General features: G+C 34.7%; 2 protein-coding genes across 2 annotated transcripts; both read right to left on the bottom strand.

Moving 5' to 3' along the window:
- Positions 1-3,733: 3,733 nt before the first annotated feature.
- Positions 3,734-5,490, bottom strand: LOC104248647 (molybdate transporter 1). The gene has a single exon (XM_009804952.2). The coding sequence runs from the start codon at positions 5,444-5,446 to the stop codon at positions 4,052-4,054; it is 1,395 nt and encodes a 464-aa protein (XP_009803254.1). The 5' UTR covers positions 5,447-5,490; the 3' UTR covers positions 3,734-4,051.
- A 1,422-nt stretch (positions 5,491-6,912) lies between these two features.
- Positions 6,913-15,652, bottom strand: LOC104248646 (eukaryotic translation initiation factor 3 subunit A-like). Its single transcript, XM_070164838.1, has 14 exons — positions 15,569-15,652; positions 14,443-14,511; positions 13,395-13,876; positions 12,269-12,484; positions 11,760-12,128; positions 11,576-11,605; positions 11,115-11,342; positions 10,867-11,028; positions 9,724-9,945; positions 9,438-9,641; positions 9,149-9,355; positions 8,889-8,969; positions 8,020-8,221; positions 6,913-7,621 (listed from the first exon to the last, which is right to left on the bottom strand). Exons 2-14 carry the CDS (start codon positions 14,486-14,488, stop codon positions 7,203-7,205), a joined length of 2,868 nt encoding a protein of 955 aa, XP_070020939.1. The 5' UTR covers positions 14,489-14,511; positions 15,569-15,652; the 3' UTR covers positions 6,913-7,202.
- Positions 15,653-16,532: the final 880 nt, after the last annotated feature.

Below are 16,532 nucleotides of genomic sequence, written 5' to 3'. Positions count from 1 at the left end.
ATATCTTTTCCATTGGACAAATTTCAAAAAATACTTAGATAGAAAATTTAATTGTTAAGCTCTTAGTTGTCTTCAAGGGAAAGCTATTGGATACTTTTTTGCTAAAAATTTTGACATGAACCATCGCCAATTGAAGCGTTATATTAGTAAGAGAATGGAATTTAAGAAACAAACTATAATTACAAAGCTCTTCCATCAATCTTGAAAGAATTCATTTTTCTAGGTAACTTTAAATGTTTGTCTTATAGAGTTTAAATATGTTTAGGTTTAGTTATGAATTTATCAATAATGTATTAACTTTTTTCAATATTTAACTGGTAAAATATGCATATCTTTTGAGATTTTAAATTTGAATAGTCTTCTTATCTTTTATACGTAATATTAAAAAGAAACAATAATTGATTTTTGGATAATTTTTATCTATAATAGCCAAAAAATATTTAAATATCAAATGTTGTTATATGTGTATAACATTCATTCATTATAAAAGCAAAAAAATATCGGAACAAACGAGACTATTATATAATTAACTGAATCAATTCCCCTCCATTTTCTGGTCTCTCTATTTCTCCAGGTTCCTACTTGGATGGAGACATTTGTCATGGTTAAACATTAAAAAATGAGATTTAATTGACTAAATTAAACCCTAATCATAATTAAAGTATTTAATTCCTTCTTTTATCCCTGCTAAAAGGGATCGCTTAAATGAATGACTAACTATGATCATAAAACTATCTACTGCCTTTTGTTTTCTATTTGGAGTACATTTGATGGTCAATTGACATGAGAAAGTGTGATGTATGAATTAACGGCAATTTTTGTAAGAATTCTTTTTTGAGGATTTGACTCGGTTCCTTGTGTCATCTCTGTTGGTGGCTAATACCATTCAGTTCCTTTTAATTTTTTATTTGACAAATATTATTTTGTACCGTTCTTTATTTTTTACTGTTAAAGGTTGGAATTTACTTTTAATATTTCTTATTTTTTAATGAGAATGTATGAAGATTTTGTAGAAGTAGAAATGAAATTAACTCACGGAAATAAAACTACTACAAGAAAGAGAGAAGGAACCATAGATAATGTGTAGCAAAAATTCTGAGATTGCAAAAAATATTTGGGAATGGATAAAAGGAGGAATTAAATACTTTAATCATGGTTAGGGCTTTATTTTGGTCAATTAAATCTAATCCACCGATTTTTAGCCATGCCAAGTGTCCAATCCAAATAGGAACATGAAAAAACGGAGAGATTAGGAAATGAAGGGGAATTAGTTAGTAAACCTAAAGTCACTTTCATTCTCAACTAGTTAATAGGTTCACGCTTCGCGCGATCAACATTTTCGTTTAATAAATTTAGTAATTAAAGTTATAATATTATAATAAAGAAAAAAGTATATAATATACATCATACAATAATATCAACTACACTCAATGTAAGTAAGCTCACAAAAATATTGTAGAAGTTAGAAATCAAATATTTAAGCAAAGAAATTAAACATATATGCGAAAAAATCATTGTCCCACGATGAACAATCCTTTCAATTGGAAAGGCTCATCATATAGTGAATATAATTAGAAGTAAATTTTATTCATAACTAAAGACTAATTGTGTTCTTAGTTAAGTGTTGTTCACAAATAATGTCATATTAATACAAGTAATAGCATTTATGAGTAAGGAAAAAGAAAATAAGTGGAAATCATATACACCCTCCGAATTCTGCTTCAAAAATCAAACTCTCCATCTAATGTTGAATATAATAATTATTTCCCCTCTCATATCTCAATTGGGTTTTTTTAAATGCTTATTTTATCCGTTATATTATCAACATTTATCTCTTCTTTTTTTCTTTATATTATCATGATACTATTTCATTAGCACATCTTTTAAGTTTTCTAAAATTGCAATAAAAAGGGGGATTGTTACTCAAATTGCCAATCAGATTTACTGTTTACTTTTTCTAGTTGATATACATAAATTATATATATAATTATACACATATTATATATGTATTATATATATATTACACATCTATGGGCTATTATTAGTTAAGAGATTAGGTGGACGACAATTTGGGTTAATTCTTCATATAAAAGATAACCATTTCTAACATTATTTTATTCTCTCGCATATTATTGCTTTATTCATTCATTTATTTTTACTGAAAGATAGAAATATTTTTACTCCTTTTTACCAAATACGCGACCACCGTTAAAACCAAAATGGTAAGATAATTGTGGCTTTAGACGGAAGAATCGTTCTTCTAAATCAAAAAAGTCATGGTTAAGAAAGTTTTAAACTTTTTAATCATTCATATGACTTCGGAAAAATATATAGACACATTATTGCTTCTTCTTTTTTATGCATTTACTATTACTCCCATATTTTTGTAGGCAATTCATTAATCAAAAAATACTTAAATATAACAAATTTAGAGGAAAAAAGTAAAATGGAGGCAACATATAAGTATAAATATGTATATTTACTGGAAAGAAAAGAAGAAAAACAAAAGAAAAAGATTTTTATATATGTAAAATAACAGCATTAACATTAGATACTACACTTAGTTTTACATATTGTTTCCCAATTAAAAAGAAAAAGCTTTTTATATATGCAATAATAAAAGCATTAAAATTAGATTCTAACTTTATAATTTTAAATGTTTGTTTCCCAATGAAAAAAGAAAAAAGCTTTTTATATATATAAAATAAAGGTATTAACATTAGATTTTACACTTAATTTTAAATATTTATTTACCAATTAGGCAATGACATTTGACAATATAGATATCTGAAAAATAATGCTAACATGCTAATAAGAATAAAAATTTAAAATTTAATTGAAAAAAAAGGGAAGAAATACCGAGGAAGGGGTAATAAGAACAGTATTTATTAGCCTCAGGCCAACCTTTGAGTGCATCTACGGAACAAAAGCAAAAAAGATGAAAATTCAAGACATTACAACCCATAAGTAAAATGTTAAAAAAAAAATGAAAAGTTCAAAATATTACAAACCAAATTAGCACAAAAGCTGGAAAAATAAAGTCATCCACATTAATGGGGTGACGCTGAGGCAATAAAGTTATTGCTAGCTAAATGACCTTGCAGGACCAATTTCGTTTTTTCACACACGTACCATTTGATTCCGTCACTCTCTGTAAATTCCTATTTAGTACAATGTTTTTCATATGCACAAAGCAACTTAGTAAAAAGAAAAAAGAAAAAAACTCAAGCAACAGGGAATAAAAAATCGAAAAGAAGAGTAAAAAATACCCATAAAATGGTAACAGAAGAGGAGAACTTGGCTCTTCTTCAACAATAATAAAAGTAAACTGTGACGCAGAGTGAGTAAAAAAAGAAGGAAAGATGCAATTTATAACACACTAACTAAATGGAGGTTACGGAGTCGAAAAGTCACAACCCAAGATACAATTTATAACAAATTAAACAATTGGAGGTTAGAAACTTAAAAAGTTACAATGAATGAAGAGATGTGAGTTATGGATATGAATTTTTAAATTAAGATAAATGGTTAAAATGAAGGGGAAAAGTAAAAAAAGTGAGAAAAAATAAATAAATAGGATTCCTACAATATATATATATATATAAGTATAATAGTGATTCTTCTTTTGCCAGTCAAATATAACTATTCAACTATATTAGATTACAGTAATATTATTTTATGGTACAATCGAATAACCGAAAAATCAAATCGACAAAAGAATGAATCGGAAGAGTGAAACCAAACCAAACTGAATAGACTTCATTTTTTCCAAAACCAAAAAAAATAATACAACACCAAATTGAATACAATTGAAAACACACCCTATTAATTGTGCTGGTAAAAATAATATTGTGAGACGATGGTCTCCACTTTCAATCCAAGTATACACAAACTTATTTAGTTACAAGAAAATGCAATACACAAACTTGCAAAGTTGATATGGGTTTCTACGGCTTGTATTATGGTACGCTGCCTACAACACAGTTTTTGCATGCGGTCCTTCCCTAAATCCCGCGTGAATGCTGATTGCTTTGTGCACCAGGCTGCCTTGCTATGGGTTTCTACTAAACCAAACTCCATCACAAGAATTACCATCACCCATATTCCTCATCTTAAGAAACAAATGAACCACAATCCCACACAAAAATCCCAATGCAGCACTTGACCCAACCAATGAAACTGCTGTGCAAAGAAGCATAACAAAAGACTCTTCCTTAGAATTCATGTCTCTTGAACACATAGCTAATTCAATTCCAGCAAACAACAAAAGAACACCTAATACCCCAACAGGAAATTGGGTCAAAACCTTGACCATTGAACTCCCTAAAACCAACCCCAAAACCAATTTAGCCACACCAAGAAGTGCCACACACCCTCCACTCCTACCACCAAATTTGTATTGCCCTGCTAGACCTCCTGCACCATGACAACAAGGCATTGCACCAAACCAACACCCAATTAAGTTCATCAACCCGACCGTCACCGACACCGAGGTCGCAGTCATTTCTCTTTCTGGAAAGAGATCTGTTGACAGTTTACACACAGCTATAACAGAGTTTAATATAGATAAAGGGAGTTGAGGAATTGTACCCTTGATAAACCCTTGTTTCCAAGAATTTTTGGATATTTTCACAATTTCAATAGGTGATGGTCCAAACTTAAACCCTTTCACAGCTTTAGGCCCTCTTATAATAGCCAAAACAACACCTAATAAAAAGATAAGAAAAGCTGAAGGAAGAGAAAAAATTATTTTATTTAACCTTTTCCTCCTCCTGTCATTACCTGTTTCATAAATTTCTTGGTTCTCATTTTGATCTTCACCTGCCCCATTCACAATTATAATAAAAATAGCACAAATTAAAGCCAACAACAACCCATCCAACCCGAGCCAATCCCTCTTCGGACTTGTCTTTTTCGACTTGGCAAAGTCTTGAACATTTTGTATGTACTTAACAGCAGTCATAGCAAATGACAGTCCTTGTGCTAGTTGAATTCCTCTAACAACAGAAATAGGAATTAACCTATAAACAAGTTGCATTAATCCAGTAACACCTAAAAGGAATAAAATCCCAGCAGTGCAAATTCCAGCAGCCATTACTTCTGGTATGCCGAAATCAGGATTACTAATTGCAACAGCTGCAATAGATTTCATAGGCTGGACTGGCATTGGTACGCCATAAATAGCACCAGTCACAAAATTGTAAACACCAGTAAATATTAATGTTGTACCAAGATTTAAGTCACTGGCTAATGTTAAAGCCAAGACTATAGGTATATACGTGCCTAAATCACCCATTGCACCATTTAGTTCAGCCCATTTTGATCTGAAAACCAAATTCTCCTTCAACTTTCCCATAAAATTGGCTGGAGTGTTGGGTGTGGATTGTCGATCGGTTGACATTTCTGGGGCTTGGAAATGAGGATTTTCTTGAAGTGTGGACTCCATAATGATGAATATGTTGATACGCTAACACATGTACATATATATATATATATATATATATATATATGTACATACAACAATACAAGAGGGCAGCAGTTAACCTACAATAAATAAGCCAAGTAAGGTCAGTTTTTTTGGCACTCTGGGGTCGTTTGGCAGGAGAACAAGTTATCTCGGAATTATAATGATGGTGATTAAATAATAATGGGATTATTTAGTCAATATATTTTTATTGGAAGACGTTTGGTTCTTGGACTAAAAATAGGATATACATTGTATAATATAAACATGTGTTTGATATATATGAGATAAGTTGGGATAAACCTTTATTTCCAATTTTAACGTTGGCTTATTTAGAAGGCTTTGGGAGAATACTCTTGGAAAATAGCATCTTTATCATTTTAATGTTTATCCCCGGATTAATTAATCTCAGGATTATTATCCAACCCTCAATCTCAGATAGAATAATACCCAATTGTGCGATTAATTAATCCTAGGATTGCTAATTCCGGATTCAAAAATTCACCCAAAGGGGGTATAAAATAATCTGGCATCTAATCCCGGGATTATTATCCCTTATCCCCATACCAAACGACCCCTCAAAATCGTGGTCAATACAGTGGGTGGAGAATTATTAGGTTCAGTTTCAAATTCCGCGGGAGACGAAAGTTCTGTCCATTTGTTTAAGCTTTAGTGGACAGAATCACATGATAACCGATGTTGGTAGAAGGTAACTGATACTTAATAAAAATAGTCGACGCACAAACAAGTCGTCGGTTAAAAATATGTAAGAAATTAATGTCTAGCTTGGGAGTATCAAACGTCGTTTCAAAGTAATGAGAGGCCATTATAAGATCCCAAAAGAATTAGAAGAACTGATGAGAGGTCGTTATGGAATGAAAGATATTTGCCGCGGAATGTGGAGAAGGCATTATTCTTGCTGTAAGTACAAAAACTAATTTTTAGGAATTTTGTTTGATACCAAAGGAGAAATGCAACGGAAAAGAACATTTATTTTTTGGTGACCAATGTAGACGTGCCATTATTCTGTGATTATTTATGGTGACTTTTTCTAAGTTTTTTGGCAGTCAACTCTAGAATTTAACAAACACAAGAGATGCATGAGAAAGATATTGTATAAGATTCATGAGTTTAAAGTTTTATGCAATGACCGTGTACAAATTATTTAGACAAATAAATTACTTATAAAATAAAAACAAATAAATTTTAATAAAAAGCATGAATTAGTAACCTGAAAAAATGGTAAAATACTAGTATAAGTTAAACAACCTCAACATTTCCCAAGCGTATCTATGTAAACGACCAGTTTAAACGGGTAAATGATACTGACATTTTTCTTTTTTTGCCTTCAAATAGTAACGTCCAAATCTTATATTACCCAAACAATTTCCAGGTATTTAAGTTGACATGATTAGCTGAAATAAAAATCAAACAATAATTTATCGTGCTTATGCGAAGGAAAGAGTAAATTATTATTCATCATCAAAAAGAGTAAATTCTTATTCATCATCAAATACGACGACCAAAAGGTTTTCTTAGTTCAAACCCTTAGAGCTCTACAACGTCCAGAAAATATCCTACTCAAGAAAACTACTATTGAGCTTCACTATACGAGAAAATCCCAGATACACAAGAAAGAAAATGCCACAGGAAAAATTTTCAACAACAAAAGACCGAAACAATAAATATCCTGACAATGCAACGTCTTGACCAAGGCTGCAACGTAAATCCCCGCAATTCAGCGCCTAGAGCCTGACCAGCTGGTCCTTGAGCCACCACCAACTGAGGGCGGCTTTCGTTCGTCACGCCATCTATCAGATGGCCGATCGTCAGGCCTGCTGCCACTGCCCCACCTGTCAGTTTCAGGTGGGGCCTGGCCTGCCCCATCAATTTTCTCTCTTCTGAACCTGGGCACAAACTTCGCAGGAGCAGGTGCAGCAGCTGCTGCTGCGGGAGCAGTTCCTCCAGCTTCCGCGGTACGACCTACGGTTGGAGGCTCGGCGGGCTTCGGTAACACAGGCGTGGATTTCCGCAAGATCTCCTCTCTCTCCAGCCTTTTTTTCTCATCAAGTTCACGCTCACGTTGCCTCTGCTTTTCTGCAATCTCATCTAACTTGGCCTTCCGTTCAGCTTCCTCTCTCTTCCGCTGCTCGGCTTCTGCAAAATTCCCATAATACTGTCAGAGGACTCTAAATTGATTATGAATAACAACTGAAAAACACAACCCCCCCCTCCCCCCCCCCCCAAAAAAAAAAATTAGAAAAGGGGGTGATGGGGGGAGAGGATAGAAAGAATTTGAGAGCGACCAGACAGTAGAAAATTATAAACGAGACAATTACAAGCACAAAAGGACTTGCAAAGATAAGAGCACATTAGAACCAGTATGCAGAACCCCAAAAAAGGTCAGCTAAACGCATAAATAAGCAATGACAACAAAATGCTACTGCTAAAAAGAGCAGCAACCAAGGGATGAGCAGAAGCATAAACTTTGGCGAAACACACTTCAATAAAAGCTAAATTCAATGCATAAAACGCATCTTTAACCAGAAGGATACCTTCACGTTTCCGGGCTTCCTCCGCTTCCTGCAACCTCTTTTGTTGCTCTTCCTGGGATCGCAAAAAGAATATCAACTTCCTCCTAGTCTCCCTATCCTGTTTCCTTGTCTGAATTATCTGGTTTATTCGTTCCTGTCTCTCCTGTTTCAACCTATTGAATTCAGCTTCCCTGCTACTAACAGCTCTTTCTTGGAATATTCTCTACATAATCAGGCCTATATCAGCTGATGTGTAAGGGCAGCATGAATTAAGTGTAAACTATGTCATAAAACCTTTTTGACAGAAACCATGAGCAATTTTGTTCCAAAGAATGTGGCTTAACAAAATTCAGTCAGTTGAAAGCAAACTGTTAGGACTTACTTTCTACCTCTAGGCTACCTTTGGCAAAAGTAAATTGTAGCAATGTCCCTGTACTAAAATTTATTATCACAACTCATTGTAGAGGAACTCGGTTACTGGTTCAAATCATATATGTATTTGGTTCAGGTCCACGTAGCTTTTCTGCTAGATTTTCGTGCCGGCTTGAAGCAACCTTGTATAGGATTTTGAGCTTCCTCGGAAAAAGAACAAACTTCACTATGATCACCATAACACCTAGTTTCCCGTGGTAATTTAAGGAGGCCATTACACAGGAAATTTTATTAGAAGGAAAAATTCATTTCCTTTTCTATTAGGTATACCTAAAGCTTAAGTTATCCTGTCCAAAGTTCAGAAGTTATGTAATTGGTCCTGTACCAGTTCTGGTTAGACCTAGCAAGTTACATGAACTGTCAAAAGGCGTTGCCCCTTTACAACCATAAGCTCAAAGGATTTGTCCGAAGATACTATCACATAATGCAATCAACTCATAACATTGAGATAAACAGACCTTGTTTTCCAACATGCGGCCTAGCCTCCTCTTCTCTTCAAGGTCCCCAGCATGTCGTTGTCTGCTCAACTCAATCTCTAGCTGCAAGATTATTAGAGAAACCCAGATCTGTTAGTCATGAAAAGTTGACCAAAAAGAAGATACAAAAAGAAAATCCAAAATTTTGTTCCTGTTAAGTTTTTCAATCGAAAATGTGAAAGAATATGTTGTTATGGTGGTTGGGCAAAACACATGCTATGCAGTTCTGCTTTTATGCATACCTGCTGTTCACGTTCATGAAGAGCCGCCTCTTCAGCTAAACGCCGTTGAAATGCAGAGTCAATAAGAGGCGCTGCTTCTTCTCTTCTCGCTCTCTCCATATAATCCATAGTTTTCGCAAACTTCAGTAATTTTTTTTCCATCTCTTGCCTCTCCCTGAGTTGCTCATTCAAGGCCAACTCCATGATAACCTGTTTAGTCATCTTTTCCTGCACATAGATTACCAATGGTAAGATTTTCCATTTAGAGGTCTGCAAAACAACCAAAAAAAGGTCCAAAGTTTATACGCACTCCATCTAAGACTGGTTTCTTCTTCCTCTTGCTGCGCTTTTCAGCTTCTTGCAGCAAAGCTTGGGCCTCTTCGAGTTCTCGTTCCTCTATTTCCTTGAGAATTCTTTGGGTCCTTCTTTGCTCTAACTCAGCAGCCATCCTTTTTTGTTCCGCCTCTTCAGTTATCTTTTGCATTTCTCGCCTCTTTGTTTCTTCAACTCGTTCCTTTTCAAGAAAATGTCAACAGAAGTTTATTAAAAAAAAAAAATGATAACAAACAACTCCAACACCCTCAAGAAGGGAATACCATCTCTAAGAGTAAACGCTCCTGCTCTTCTTTGCGTTTCTCAATTATGGACTTCCGTGCCAGGAGTCTCTTGTGCTCTTTCTCCACTATCTCCGCTAAATTAGAGAGGGCATCCCCAAGCTTGGCAGCTTTCTTCGCAGGGGGGTAGATCATTAACCTTGCCTTGCTAAGGGATTCAGCAAAAAGTGACAAGTGATCCCGAAGTCCTTCAGCCTCAATACTCTGGAAACAAAAATATAAATGGATGAGTGACAAATCATTCTGCAATTTCTATCTCCACGCAAGGCAAATGAGAATATAAAACAAATCAATCCCAAAACTGAAACATATAAACAGTTGAAACTGAAGTAAAGGAAAAGGACCTGTCTGGCCTCCAGCCCCTAACCTTCCAAACTAAGCTGCTAAGCACATGCCAGTATGTCAAGGAAATTCACCAAGAATAGTATAAACGACTTCATTAAGATTACAGCAGTTCTTGTCCATAAGTATTTAGGAAAACACTTAGAAATGTTCTGCATCACTTGTTCAATCTATTAAACCGCAGAGTTCTAAGGCTAAATTTAAGAAAGAACGAGAGGAAACTTCTCACTTGACACCATTCCCATGCCCCAAAATCCAGAACCAACACAGAGCAGCTAAACTGCTAAAACTCTACATCAGCAGTCGAACAACTCCTCAGAACTATCCCACACCATTCAGCCCCACATTCCATCTACAAGCAAGATATGCATTTGTTATGCTAACTTGAGTGTTTGACAGAACGCTTGCAGAGGCCCACTAATTTACTGCACAAATCTTAAAGATGAAGCCCAACAATTTGGTCCCCAGCTATATCATCACTTTCTCCTCTGGGAATGCAAGATTTGTCAGTAGCAAAACTTGGAGGATGTAAAAATACCAGAAAAGGTAGATAAAAAACAAGGAAAAAGCTTAGTAGATGTCAATCAGTGAACTAATCCAATGGTTTTTATAATAAGGGAGAATAAATCGTGTAGCTCAGCAAAGATAATTGATAAAGCGGACAGGATATCTCACAAACAACATAGGAGCACAGAAAAGAGGAACATCCAGTCACCTCCCAACGCCCAGGAAAAGAAAGGGTAGGAAAGAGGTTTAATTCCAGTCCAGCAGACATAATTGTACCTGTTTACCCAAGAAGACAGCATGCTTCATGTGATCAACTTTAACGGCTACAAAATTATGTCTAACAGCATCAACAGCGATCTTCTCAATAGCAGCAAAGTCAAAGAATGGGATCATCTTAGACAGGTTACCAATCTGGATTGTCTGGTACACCTGAGATACCTGTGCTCATAAAAAGCACACCCAGAGTTAGTTAAATGTAAGACACAATGCGAATAATAAATGACTCCAAAGATAAATGTGATAACCTGCTGGAGCAACCTCAGAGTTGCAAGCTTTTCCAAGGCTGGAACATACTGGGACAGTTGCACTTCAGGAACCGAAGAGGCTGAAGATACCTTACCCCCAAGCTTCGAGATTTTGTTCAATAAGGGTTGTACTTTCAGTGCCAGATCCAAAGGAAGAAACTCATGTTCTAGCAGATGATAAAGATCTTTCACTTCTTGGGTGACACAGGTCATCACACCTTTGGACACCTATATAAACGAAAAGAAATTAAGAAAAATAAACCAGAACTGCAAGACAATTAAAGAACTAAAAGATGGAAGATTAACCAAATAGTAAGGCACGAGGTTCATCTCTATAAATACACCAAGATATTTAGTGCCCCACATCCCCCAAAAAAAATTGAGCATTACCTTTTTTTATTAAAATTCAAAAAGACACCAATATGCAAATATCTGTAGAATTCAGTTGGAGATTAGCTTACCAATTCTGAGAGAATTGATGACCGGGAAAGCTGAAAAGGATAAAACGGAAAGGAACAGAAGGTGAGAAATTGATAATTAAGACAAATGTTATAAAAGAAACCAAATCAATTTACCGCTTCTCTATTTCTATAAAAAATAATCAATTTACCACTTCTGTATTTCTATCAAAAATAAACAATTTACCGCTTCTCTATTCTCTGTCTTGGGTTCAACATCAAAACCAATGAGATTGGCCACCCTCAAGCTCCTCTCCTTCTCATTTTCAAGCTCCAGATGGGATGCACCATATAGCTTATCGTAAGGAGACACAGACAGAGCAGCTAGAACAACAGATGATGCTATTAACTGCAAATCCTTCTGGCTTAAGTTCTTATTGAAACTCTTTTGAAGAGAGAAGAGTTTGAGCCATGCATAAGCATGATAAAGATGATTTGACGACATCCAGAAAATTTCTGTTAGCTTGCCATAGTACACAACCATCAACGAGGGTTTAGGGGTTTTTTTTACCATGCACATTAATCCATATACATCTTCAATCGAACGAAAGGCTTCCTGTGTAAAAGGCCAAATAAAGAGGTGACAAACAAATCCATGCACCTTAAAACAAGCTCAAAAGGACATTGCAAGTGTGTAAAAATTTATACGCCTCTAATAAGCATACGGATAATGATATCAGAGAAACTAATAGACACCTGCCAAAGTCCAAGTTCCGTTGCAACTTTCAGTTGCTCAATTCTTGTGTCCAGATACAACTGTAGGCTTTCTGGAGCAGACAGATCCGGACGGTCCCTCTGGTCTCTATACTTGTTAAGATTTGCCAAGTGATTCCGGATGATTTCACAAAGGCGACGAAACTCTGTTGTACGTTTGTACTGCTTACAGAACTGAAAGGCACGGTGCGCCGTCATCTGAGCATATAAAAGAGAACTTAATTCAATTTAAATTGTTGCACCAACAAAATAATTCCATTTGGAACGAATATAGAAGCTTTTGTCAACACTCAACCACTGTGGCAAAAAGCTCAAATGGCACGCAGGACAAACAGGAATCAAGTGTAAAATCTAAGTTGCAACAAGATGATCCTATCCTATGATTTTCAACAAAAATAAAACACAGATTATACCAGGGAAAACAGCTATCTGATTAAACAAAGTACTTCGTTAGATAGCAGCCCATTAAATCAAGACAAAACTTAATAAGTTAATCCAATAAGCAGTATATGAATAAGGATTGTTTTTCTGACAAGCAAGTGAAATCATAAGGCCGACTACTGACTCAAAAGTAAACAAGAAAAAGAAAAGGGATAAACAACCTAGTGTTTTAAAAGGAAAAAGTGCACAAAAGCTACAAGGTCCATGGGGTTGTTAGTGAATAATCAAGAACCGAAGAAGTGCATAGTTTAGAGAAAATAAATGATAACATACATGAATTTAGTACTATTAATAATCAAATTGCAATTAAAACAGCTAATCTCAATATTCAATACACAATAGTGCAATATTGATCCAACTCTAGAGTTGAGATCCAAAGAACTGATCACTTTGCATTTGGATCGCTTTGCGCATTATTGTTCGAAGCACATACTTTTATTAAGTACCTCACTAGCGATGGTTTTCAATAACATTGAAACAACTTGCTCCGTAATTTCCTATCTAAACAAGATACTGAAAAGTCAGGATACTCAAACCCCTCATTTGATGACATAAATACATGATCATCAATTACAAAGTGTGTGAGAGTCCAGGCAGAGGTTGACCCCCCAATCCTAGAAGAAGAGGAGAAAAACAAACAAACAAAGATAGGGAAAGGGGTACTTACAGCATAAAGAGCCTCCAACTTTGAGTTGTTGCGCAAGATCTCTAGGACAGTTCTATATGTCTCCCACAAGAACTTAAACCAGGGTGTGACCAGTTCACGATCAGATCTATCTTTTCCTTTCTCCCCACTAACATAACTCAGCATAAGATCTTCAGGTCTTTTATCAGCTTCCAAGTCTTCCACATCCAGAGCTTCTTCTAGGGCCTGTGCTTGGTTGCGAGCCAGTTCAGCCCGCTCAGTGGCTAAATGCATGAAATGCTTTATCACCTCCTCCAATGAATTAATGTTCACTTGTTGACAGACAATACGGTATTGAATCAGGCCATCCTTAGCAAACCTCCCCCTTCTCATGTCAACACATAACTCTACATACTTGAACATTATTCTCTCAAGTGTCTTTTGCCAAGCTCTATACCTCCTAGATGTAATCAGATCATGAAGTGCTTGTAGCGCTTCTTGCTTTTGCCCAACATTAATCAGCTCTGCAGCAGGATATTAAGCTCAGCAATGTCAAACTCCAAAGAGAATAAATGAGTGCTTTTGATTGACCAATAAAACCAATGTAGCAACTTTTTTTGATAAGGACCAACATAGCAACTTAAAGACATACGTTAGATTTGCTATTGGTTTCAAAAATTTCTGCTTGCAAATCTTTCAAATTTCAAAACTTTTAAGATGCCTCAAAACTACTAAATGCTCCATGCCCCTCCCCTCAAACACACACACAAAAAAGAAAGTATTAGGGGAAAATGATCTAAGTGACACCCTCGGTCCCTCCCTGTATAGCCTATACAAATACCCATCTATGCGACACCCTCAGTCCCTCCCTATATAGCCTGTACCAATACCCATTCGCAAATACAGTCCGTCCCAGCCGTTTGAGATAATATGTCATATATTGCACTCCGTTTGAGTAGTTACATGCAATGTCATATCTTCAACTGACGGAGACAATTTTTAGTAACAAAATTGACTAGCAGAGTATATATATCAATATTACATCTGTTAAATGGAACTACCAAACCAGATAATGACAGAAACAACTAACCTTCAGCTCGCTTCAAAGCATTCTCAGGTTTGGCAAAAGTAGCCATTGTGAGGATCTACAAAACTACACCTGAATATGAGTAGTTAGATGAGAAAAAATATCAGACAAGTTCTTCCAAATAGCAAGAACAACATTGTGACATTTAAATACTTGAATCACATGTCAAGAAATTGCTACAACAAACTCTTATCAATGACCCAAAGGAAAAGCAGGAACCTTATCGGCTATTTTGCTCATAGTAACAAATAGCACTTATTGTTTCGAAACATAAATGGTTTCTTTAGAATCTTTCCCTGGATGAAAAAACTGGCGGCACCATAAATTTTGCAAAATTACATAAAAATAAGAAGTTTATAACAGGATAAATAATAATAAATTTCAAATTGCTCCATGTAGCAAACATATAGCAGCTATTTTCTTGCACTTTCAAATTTTGCAAACCGGAAAAGAAAATCAAGAACACAAACTTTCTGCTGTACAATATAATCTCAATTGTCATGCAAATCGTCGGACAACTATCACGATGAACAATATTCGACAATTGAATCAACAATCAACTATGTCTCAATCCCAGACTAGTTGTGGTCGAACACTCTATATCAAACAACAACAACTATGCCTCAATCCCAAACTAGTTGTGGTCGATTAGTCTATTTCAAACAACAACAGCAACTATGACTCAATACAATGTTGCTCTATTTAAGCTTAACTCGTACCCAATAAAAGTAAAAGTAATAATAAGTTAAATATATAAAAGATAGTACTAGTAGTAGTAATAAATAAATAAAGGGTTCTCTAAATCTCTTGAAAGAATGATATCAAAAAACCGTCATGCCATATGTATGTGCCATCAACACCTTGATTACAAAGAAATTATGCCCATTCATAAACTAAGGTAAGAATTCAAATTCATATGTAAAAAGAATTCCGCAAAATAATCATAAAAAACCCAACATTACTGATCGCTGAATTCAAACCAAATCAATAGTTCACTATGCTAAAACCTCCGTTTATTAACAAAAGAAGACCAAAAAGAGGATAAAAAAATAGAATAATATAAGAAAACAAGTAAAATCATGGAAGCAACTTTGTGATTGAAAAAAGTGAGAGAGAAAATAACAGAAACCTGGATTTCGATCTATTTGGCCGACCGCTACCTCTGTTTGCCCTAAAATCTGCGAAGAAGAAGCTAAAGGGATGAGATGTTGAGGTTTATTCCTTAGTGACATCATTATATAAGGACCGGGTATTCCGTATAGTACATGCTAACTCGGCGGTTCAATTAAACCGGTTATAATATTCTGTGAAATACCATTTTACCCTAAGCTCGTGGGAAAACTATTGGCGCATGCCTTCTCTTCTTTTTTTTTCCTTTTTTTTGCATTTTTACCACCAAAGTTTTGGGTTTTGTTTTCTTTATTGCCCTTTTTTTTAATACTAGTCTCAAGGTATACGCGATGCCCGTGTATTCTATCTCATGAGTATTAATTTATTTAAAATTTATGTTTAAACAATAAAATAAAAGTATAACTTCCTAAAGATAATTATATATGTTAAATGTGCATAATAACTAAATAAATAAAGAAGCTCTCGTAAAAATTATCAATCATAAGTCAATAATTCAACTTAAAATTTATTTCAATTTAATAATATTATAACTTTAATTTCACAAGTTATCATGCTTCCTTTTTCAGTTTCAGCGAGAGCAAGTCCTTAAAAACCTTATAACTTTAATTTTACAAAGTATCATGCTTCCTTTTTCAGTTTCAGCAAGAATAAGTCCTTAAAAATCTAAATAGTGCTGAAGGATAACTTAAAATATATAATCAGACAACTAATAATCTACAACTTTCATATAATCACAAAATCAAATTAAATAGCAATGAGAAAAAAAATACATTTAAATGGATACTAATGCAAGCTTGTGAGAGAATTTATAATTGAAAGAAGACTTTTTCATGACATATTAACTCCAGAGAATGACTTAGAATTAGAATTTAAAAAAGGTAGTTTGGTGCATAAGGCATCTCGCATAATTTAAATGAATGATATATATATATATATATATATATATATATATATATATATAA

This window comes from Nicotiana sylvestris, chromosome 12, assembly GCF_000393655.2.
Source record: "Nicotiana sylvestris chromosome 12, ASM39365v2, whole genome shotgun sequence".
Classification (NCBI taxonomy): domain Eukaryota; kingdom Viridiplantae; phylum Streptophyta; class Magnoliopsida; order Solanales; family Solanaceae; genus Nicotiana; species Nicotiana sylvestris.
The sequence above is the reverse complement of the archived record's forward strand: the minus strand, read 5'-3'. Positions and strand labels throughout refer to the sequence as shown.

Bases quoted from the DNA above. Each gene is read 5' to 3' on its own strand.
- LOC104248647 (XM_009804952.2), bottom strand. From the start codon at position 5,446: ATGGAGTCCACACTTCAAGAAAATCCTCATTTCCAAGCCCCAGAAATG.
- LOC104248646 (XM_070164838.1), bottom strand. From the start codon at position 14,488: ATGGCTACTTTTGCCAAACCTGAGAATGCTTTGAAGCGAGCTGAAG. The intron at 9,946-10,866 runs GTACAATTATGT...TTTTGTTTCCAG, and splicing joins CTGTCTTCTTGGGTAAACAG to AGTATTGAGGCTGAAGGACT. The intron at 9,642-9,723 runs GTATTCCCTTCT...TTTCTTGAAAAG, and splicing joins AGCGTTTACTCTTAGAGATG to GAACGAGTTGAAGAAACAAA.